General features: G+C 37.2%; 2 protein-coding genes across 2 annotated transcripts in view; both read left to right on the forward strand.

The window, feature by feature from the left end:
* The window catches only part of dcaf17 (ddb1 and cul4 associated factor 17), an 8,820-nt gene extending 5,500 nt beyond the window's left edge, over positions 1-3,320 (forward strand). The window contains exons 7-14 of the mRNA XM_042763134.1: positions 73-180; positions 280-376; positions 631-773; positions 1,171-1,280; positions 1,504-1,591; positions 1,771-1,851; positions 2,685-2,840; positions 2,929-3,320. Of these exons, the coding sequence (XP_042619068.1) occupies positions 73-180; positions 280-376; positions 631-773; positions 1,171-1,280; positions 1,504-1,591; positions 1,771-1,851; positions 2,685-2,840; positions 2,929-3,078 (933 nt within the window). The 3' untranslated portion in view covers positions 3,079-3,320. The remainder of the gene's footprint in view (positions 1-72; positions 181-279; positions 377-630; positions 774-1,170; positions 1,281-1,503; positions 1,592-1,770; positions 1,852-2,684; positions 2,841-2,928) is intronic.
* A 355-nt stretch (positions 3,321-3,675) lies between these two features.
* Positions 3,676-8,650, forward strand: LOC109054548 (plasma membrane ascorbate-dependent reductase CYBRD1). The gene is made up of 4 exons (XM_019071803.2): positions 3,676-3,954; positions 4,915-5,123; positions 7,905-8,059; positions 8,176-8,650. The coding sequence occupies exons 1-4, from the start codon at positions 3,744-3,746 to the stop codon at positions 8,441-8,443; spliced, it is 843 nt and encodes a 280-aa protein (XP_018927348.1). The 5' UTR covers positions 3,676-3,743; the 3' UTR covers positions 8,444-8,650.
* Positions 8,651-9,089: the final 439 nt, after the last annotated feature.

A 9,089-nucleotide genomic window follows, 5' to 3' on the forward strand; every position in this document is an offset into this window, starting at 1 on the left:
TTTTTATTCTTTAAAAAAGTTGGAGCATTTTCAAATGAATGAATCCGTATATGTGGGTTGTGTTATGTTCAGGTCTTTGGTAAGACTGCTGTGGACGTGCTGCTGTCACAGGGAGTGTTAGCTGTGTCACACAGCTCGAAACATGTCAAACTTTACAGTTTTGAGTACATTGTTAATAAGGTAATGGAAGCATTATTGTATTTTTTTTTTTTTATAATTGTTTGGTTTATTGACACTGTTTCTTCTGTCATTATTCCATATGTGTTCTTTTCGCTTCAGTTTAGAATTGAGGAGTTGGCTCTGGGACAGCAGTGTGAGATGAAAGGAATTGTGGGAGAAGCTCCATATGGCATTCCGGTCAACATTCACATTCATGGTGGGTGGATATACTGTAAATAAAAACCTTCTGTACTGTATCCACATTGCACTATATTAATGTAGATTTAGATTGCACCTTGTATTTCATAGATAACTTCATTGAAGACAATTGCACGTATTACCTTTAAGTTTCAGAGGATTTTGAAGAGTGCTTCTGAATTTATGTTTAGGCACTGCATAGATGGTGTGACAATTACAGAAAAAAAATAATGTTAATGTTTCCATGCGAGTTGTCAACACTTCTCTCTACAGAGTGTCCTCCCGTATTGTTTGAGATGTCATACTTTGAGAACGGGGTTCAGATCGGAGGTCATCCCTGGCACTACATCTACACCCCCAACCACAAGAGACACAGAGGAACCCATCATATCTGCTCTATCACAGACGGAGCACTGGTGAATACTCTCGCTCCTACACATATTATTAAGTACATCATGTAAAGCTGTGATATATTTAGAGTCTAGACATGCACTGAGGTTAAAGTGTGTCTGTTACCTACTTGTTGCATTTTAAGTTAAAATGATTATCTTATTATTATGATCTCTTAGGGCAAGAATAATAGTAATTTAATTACAAAATGTGAAATGTATTATACCCAGCTCTTTATAAGAAGTTGGATATGCAAGTATATCCAACTTTATCTGCATGCATTCAGTATACTTGCGTAGGGTGATGCATACTACTAAGTAAACCGTATGTATTGTGAAAAGTGCAATACTAATCAATTTGGCTTGACTCATGTATACAAATCTTGTCTATCTAACCCAATAATCTGTCAACTTTACACATCAGGCTAAGAATGGCATCCAGGACATGAAGTGTGACTCTCTAGAAGCAGACTGGATCTTTTTTCACCCAGATGACTCGGGCCGAATTGTTCATGCCGGGCCCAGCACAATAAAGTAAGCATAATAATGATTATATTCTGTATATGGCAATAGAGACAAAGCTGCACATTGAATATTCCTATATAACAGGAATCTTCTTATAAACAGTGTCCTTGAACAAGCATGAGAAACCATGACCTTAACATTAACAATGAGAGTATTAAACCATGTAGATAAATGAGTTTTCTATGATTTTGCTTCTCTCTGTGATTGTTATTTTAAATTTTCTCTCTCACAGTGTTCTGAAGATCATGGCTGAAACAGGATGTGACTGGAAGTATGAGATAGTCACAGCCTTCTCCATCACCGCTGCTCGTGACGATAGTGTAATTTATATTTATGGGTTCCTTGCCAGCTGTAGTTGCGTCGCAGTGTTATAGAAATATCAATACTAGAACTTTTTAATTTTTAAACACACCAGAAATACCAGCTGATATGTATTGTAAAAGCAGAACATCGCTGCACCGAAGGATGGTTTGTAATCGGGGGTTCTTCTTCCTCACAGGCCCCTCAGGTGATTGTGACGTCTTCTGGCCGTGCAGTGAAAAGGAGATTCCAGTTGTTAGACGATGACCCAGCTCAGCAGGTACTGCAAGTCACCCTTCTTCAGCAGTTCTTTGTAGAACATCGGTGCAGAGAAGATCTATCAAGAACTGTTGGTCCGTATAGTGTTCCTGAGTGAGAACAAATCTTGATTTTACATTTTAGGTTCTCCAGATCACTGTATTGGTATCTGGATATTTTTAACAGCATATTTGGCTTTCTAAGGAACTTAAAAAGTTTATTGTGCCACAATATTGTGGAATAGCCCATTATTTACTCACCCTGATGTTGTTCCAAACTTGTATGATACAAAAAGAGAACTTGTGTAAAATGTTCATGCTGCACTTTCATGCACTTCATGTGCCTCTTTGAACTTAATGTGGACCTCTTTTTTAGATGTTGACTTTGATCAATGCATGCTTTCACTGTTCCATAGAAGAACAAGGTTTCGAAACATTTCTTTCTTGGTTATGTAATTGCAGAAATCTAAAACACAATCAGGCAGCTTTACACACAAAGCTGGGTGTGTATTATATATAACTTTATTCACATACACGTACACTCACGTAAAGCAACATATACTATATAGCAAATTTCAACTGTCTGATTTTATTTAATTACAAAATACGACTATTATCACCCAGCACTTTATATAAAGCTGGATATGTATGTCCAACTTTACCTGCATGCATACAGTATTGGAACATGATGGTGAGTAAATGATGACAGAATTGTCATTTTTACCTGAACTATCATTTGTGGCAAACCCTGTAGAAGCAGTTTTTGATTCTGGTGGCCGATTGAGTGAACTCACTCTAGTGCAGATGGACCGTTATGTTTTTACTTTGCGTGTAGTAACTTGACGGTCTTATCTAGACATTCAGAATGGTGAAGTACGAAGATGAACTTGATCTGCTGGCTGTGGTAGACATCACTCAGACTGAAGACGAGGGACAGGCCCATCTCCGTCTACATGACAATAAGACGGGGCTTTTAATGAAGAGAGTTCCTCTAAAAGAGCCATGGGATGTGGTATGACATGAATAAATGAATGTCTCTGTTTTAGATATCCTTCACTTTGTCTGTCATAACCCAGCATCCTCTCTACTTTGTTTTCCAGACCTACAGTCACGAGGTTTACTTTGATAGAGACACAATTATTCACACTGTCCAGGAGAAAAATAACTCATTCTGCTGCCATGTTTATAAAATGAAGAGACGACCTCCGGATGAAATGAGCACATTTCATATTTCTGTATGTGAGGATTAATAATGAACTATAGTGCATTTCTCAATAAAAAAAATAAAACATGTAATTAAATTTTTCTATGTGGATTTTTGACAACTTGTAAGCAAAAGACATTTGTTTTTAAATATTTGAATCTTTCACACTACATTTGGACTGAATAATGGACAAACACATTAAGACCTCGATGGAAGTGAACTTGAAATGCTTTTGGATTTAGTTATTTACTTGTAACTTTACTAATAAAGACTAGTTTGTGACCAATACTCTCTTGTCATCATTGTGAAACTAGTGATGTTGCATAAGTTCACTGTGGTTAGTTACAAAATAGTGCTGGATTTAAAAAAAAAAAAAAAGGAAAAGAAAGAGGTCTCCGTCCCAAAACCTAGTAAGCTGCCTACATGGACAGCATTATAAGTCTTAACTTAAACACACCGTGCCCACAAAATAGTAAGTGTTCCTGGGCGTTATAAGCTTCACATGTAGCATTTTGGGGAAGGATAAGGTCAAAACCTACCTAGACTGGATTTTGTGTATGACAGGCATCATCCGAAGCTGCGTGTTCACTCCCAGCAATGCTGCCCAGATAGGCAGCTTACTAGGGTTTAAGACAGCGCCTCTTGTTTGGGTGAGAAAGTGTAGGGACCCAGCCCCCCGTCAGACGTGTCTTGTGTCGATGCTGTGGTCACATGAGTTTACAGCAGACTGCGAGGATGGAGAACTACAAGCAGTTTCTCTGTGTCTTCACTCTGGCGCTGGCGCTCGGGTTTGTGTCGGTCGCCTTCGCTTTAGCGTGGGTTTTACACTTCCGAGAGGGGCTCGGCTGGGACGGAGGAGCGGCGGAGTTTAACTGGCACCCGCTGTTAATGGTGATCGGCTTTATCTTTCTTCAAGGAATCGGTAAGGAGTCTGAATGTTTACACTTCAGTCAGCAACCAGAGCTTTCGCATTCCTGAGTCTTTGATCACCATTTACTCTTAAGTAGCCTAACCATTTTAATTATGTAACGTAAATGTGAAGTTATGCTGCTTTTTTAAGATATTTTGGTGTGATAGGAAATGCAATTTAACTTTTAGATTTCGACAAATGCGTTGTTTTCATTCGACTTTTCGGACGCAGTTTGAGATAAAGATGGTGGCTGTGCATCAAACCGTACTGAACTTTTAAAGTTCTTCTTTTAACTCATCCCAGCTCACAAAAATATGTAGAACGTTGTGCTAAAGTTCCCATTAAGTTATGAGAACGTTATTTCTAGCTGTTCCATGAACTTTCAGAACGCGTTTTTTGTTGTTTTGTTACTTCGAACGTTAGAAAAAAAAAACATTCAGGGACGTTCCATTTTATAATTTGCAAACATTATGGACACGTTACTTTTTTTGAAACAAATGTAGCGTTTAAATGCGTTAGTGGTCCTCTCTGCACATTTGTGTATGTCCTTATTTAACGAACCCGATTCATTTCATCAGCTCGTTAGGAGACAGATCCATGAATGTCTAAACAGTGAGATATACAAAATTACCAGAAAAATTTAATACAAAAACGCTCAATGAATGATGTATAAATAACGTTTCGAGAACATTATAAAGACCAAATAACCCTCAACAACGTTTTACTATTGTTACTGGATGAACGTTTGTTTGGCCAGAGTTCTAAGAACGTTTCCTTTCAGCTGGAATGCATTTAAAATAAAAACCAGCATATGTATTTCTAAAAGTGCCCATATATATATATATATATATATATATATATATATATATATATATATATATATATATATATATATATACATACATACATACATACATACATACATACATACATACATATACATATACATATAAAGTTTTTCTTCTTCTTCAGCAATTGTAGTGTACAGGCTGCCATGGACCTGGAGGTGCAGCAAGCAGATGATGAAGCTTATCCACGCAGGGCTGCATGTTCTCGCCTTCATCTTGGCTGTCATCTCTGTGGTGGCTGTGTTTGATTTCCACAATGCAAAGAACATTCCCAATATGTACAGCCTGCACAGCTGGATTGGCCTGGCTGCTGTCATACTCTACCCAGCACAGGTTTGCTTGCACAGACACACTGCTACACTTCTACCACTTCAACCATCCCACACTTTTGCCTCATTCAGTCCACTTACATCAAAAACAGTAGTGATTACACGGTTTAATTTAGACCATTTCCACCCTCTTTCTGACTAGTGAAATGGAATAATATGTGCTGTTTTGTCTACAGTGTGTTTGGGATTTCAATACATTATTTAAATGATATCCGTTATCTACCCTAAACACTACTAGTCAAAAGATTGGAATAATTATTTGTTATTTTTTTATTTTACTTTTCATGTTTTTGAATGAATTCCTTTGTTTAATGCTGCATTTTTTATCATTTTTTTTTTTTTACAAAAACAGTAATATTGTGAAATAATTACAAGAAAGTTAAGCAACAGTTTCAAATTTGAAAATGTCATTTAATATCATTTTTAAATGAAACTATGGCATTCTGTGATGGCAAAACTGAAATTTAGCAGCCGTTAATCTAGTCTTCAGCATCGCATGTAGAAATCATCGCAATATGTTGATTTGCTGCTCAGTTATTATCAGTTATTATTGGTGGTCAGTTATCAATAATGGTTCTTCCTATTAATGTTGAAAAGTCAAGTTAAAGGGATACTCCACCCCAAACTGAAAATTTTCATTAATCACTTACCCCCATGTCGTTCCAAACCCTTCAGAACACAATTTAAGATATTTTGGATGAAAATCTGGAGGTCTGTGACTGTCTCGTAGACTGCCAAGTAAATAACAGTGTCAAGGTCCAGGAAAGTATGAAAGTTGTCATCAGAATACCTCTGTGTCTCTCCATATCACTGTATGCTGCGTATGCTCTTCTGTATCATCCGTGGCACAAGGATGCGCTGTTTTCTTTCAAATCAAAGCTAAATACACGTAGAAACAGCGCATCCTTGTGGCGCGGATAACACAGAAGAGCACACATAGCATACAGTGATATGGAGAGACACAGAGGAGACTGTTGACAAAGGAATTATTGAATAAAGTCGTTATTTTTGTTTTCTTCGCTTACAAAAAATTTTCCCGTCTGGCCGATTCCGATACTGATTTCCGATTATTATTTTTTTTAAGCAACAAACAAGAAAGAAGGAACGTATGCATAAACAAGATGTTTATTTGGTATTTAATAGGCCAAACTGGCTTTTGGCTATTGAAAACAATAACCCTAACCATCTGAAATTAACGGCAGTAACTGCACAGTAGCCTACATTCAACATTCAACACAAACATAGATGGTACAGACATCAGCATTTAGCTTTTCTTTTTGAATTGGGTTGAAACTACATAGAACAGGCCTTAAATGAAAAGATTAACTGTAACCATGTGAAATTAAAGACAAAAACTGCATAGTTCTTCAATCCAAACAACACAATCAACACACATTCAAGAAGATGTTTCTTAATCAGCATTCAGTATTTTAGTTTTAGTTTTTAAATTTGGTTTTAAATTAAAAAAAAAGGTCTTTACCAGTGAGACTAAATAAAATTATGCTATATAAATAAATTATTCCAAAATGTTAAAATCAAATAATGTTGGTGCAAATAAAACAAAGATGCAAAGTATTTCATTCGTCCAATAAAAAAATAGGGTAATGATTCACATCTATATTTTTTTTACTTGAGCCAATGAAAAATAAATAACTATTGTCTCAAGTTAAAAAAATATAGATGTGAATCATTACCCTAAAATGTTTTAATTGGATGAATGAAACACTTTTTTTCAGTGTGCTGCAGCAGGTGATTTTTAAATCAAATTAAGTCGATGTAATTTTAAGGTAAAATAAAAATAATCATCCTATACAGAACTGACGTTTACTTCAGGCTTCTCAAACGTGTATGCAAGTTCTACTTTACAACAAAAAAAAAGAGAATTTTAGTCCTTTTCGTTTCTCATCCAACACGCGAGAAGTTGAGCTGAACATCCCTTCACTGTCTCCACTTGTGTAGGGCGCGGACAGGTACAGTACGCTCGCGCAGCTTCAGCGAGCGCAGGAAAGGGGCTCTTGTTTTGTGTAGTAGGCTGTTCGCTTCCTGCTATCTGTGCCTCAGAGGCTCAGACATGTAACTGCACTTCCAGTGCTGAACGGCTGCCTGTGTCCTGCGCATAGATTTCGAAATACTTCCACACAAATGACATGATAGGGAATGATTACAATGTAGTCTGTGCACGCGGGCGCACTTCCGGAAAAATCGGCCGAAAAAAAGACCAAAAACCGGCCGATTGCCGATCGCGTATTTTATGCAAAAACCGACCGGTGCATCCCTAATAAAAAAGTTTATCAGTTCAAGTCAGATAATTCAATGATGTCATCATCCAGTTCAGCTGTCTTCCAATAGTGTCTGTGCAGTCAAGTCATCAATGTTGCCAGAAATTAAGTGTACCCAACTGTGGAAAAGGAACCAAAACTCCATCGGTGACAGAAATGGAGAAGAAAGAGAAAACCTTGGGAGAAACCAGGCTCAGTCGGGGGGCTTTTTCAGGATTATTGGATGAATAGAAAGTTCAATGAACAGCATTTATTTGAAATATATATCATTTATCACATTGTATAAATGTCTTTACTGTCACTTTTAATCAGTTGAATATGTCCTTGTTCAATAAAAGTATTATTATTATTTCAATCCTACTTGTTTCTTGAGCAGCAAATCAGCAAAAAAAAAAGGTAATTATTCCAAACTTTTGACCAGTAGTGTATGTGAGTGTGAAATTTTGTAACGTTTATGGTATAGCCCTTTTAGGTGTGATGTGTTGCTCTCTCTTATTATTTATTAGATAGTTATGGGCATTGCCGTCTATCTGATACCTGCAACTCCAGTTTACGTGCGTGCTGCTCTCATGCCTGTACACATCTACAGCGGCCTGTTCATCTTCATCAGTGTTATAGCCACAGCTCTCATGGGCATCACAGAGAAACTCATATTTAGCCTGTAAGTACAGCTTCAGACAACACAAATCATTCAGAGTCCTGGATCTGTACATGACATGTAATCAGTGTCAGTACTTAGTAAAGGTGTTTCTTAGTGCTGTTTGTAATGTCTTACAGGAAGAGCCCTGCTTATAAAGACTCTCCACCGGAAGCTGTTTTGGTAAATGTTCTCGGGCTGCTCATTGCTGCATTTGGTGGTCTTGTTCTCTGGATTGTTACTCGCCCCTCGTGGAAGAGGCCGAGAGAAGAAATCACACAAGGCGTGAGCAACTACAGCACAAGCCCAGAGGACATCAAAGTGGGCACTGCCATGACCTCAAGAACCGAGCAAGAATCCAGCCTCGAGACACGCAGACGCAATGGAAAAGCAGAAGAGTCTGGATAAACAAAGAGTTTTTAAACTTTAAAAAAGGTTTTTGATCTTAGCTCATTTAATCTCAAAGAAAACAGAAGTGTCGTTCCAAACTATTTTGTGTTATTTTTATTTTAAAAGTTATTCAGAAAAAAAACACTAGGTATTGCCTTAAAGGGATAGTTCACCCAAAAATGAAAATTCTGTCATTCTGTCCTTACTACCTTTCTGGGCCTTGAACGTGTCCGTTGTGTTGCTGTCTATGGTCAGAAAGCTCTCAGATTTCATCAGAAATATCTTAATTTGTGTTCCGAAGATGAACGAAGGTGAACGACATGAGCGTGAGTAATTAATGAAAGAATTTTAATTTTTGGGTGAACTATCCCTTTAATATCAATGCTGAAATTCCTACTGTCATATTTGAAGGGCATTTTAAACTGACGGCTGTGTTTGCGCTGTATTATCTCTTTGCTGTCAGTAAGAGCATATAGATGCATGTACCGTCCCTCCCTGCTGCTTTTAAAGAGTAGTTTTTTTTTTTCTCGATATTTTAAAGTATTTGCACTATTATAACATTTAACACAGTAGTGTATACATTAAAGCTCAGTTACATTATACTGCATTATTACAGTCATATAGTGTTTATATCACTCCTGATTAGCCAGTTTGTTCATTCTAA

Source organism: Cyprinus carpio, chromosome A9, assembly GCF_018340385.1.
Source record: "Cyprinus carpio isolate SPL01 chromosome A9, ASM1834038v1, whole genome shotgun sequence".
NCBI lineage: Eukaryota > Metazoa > Chordata > Actinopteri > Cypriniformes > Cyprinidae > Cyprinus > Cyprinus carpio.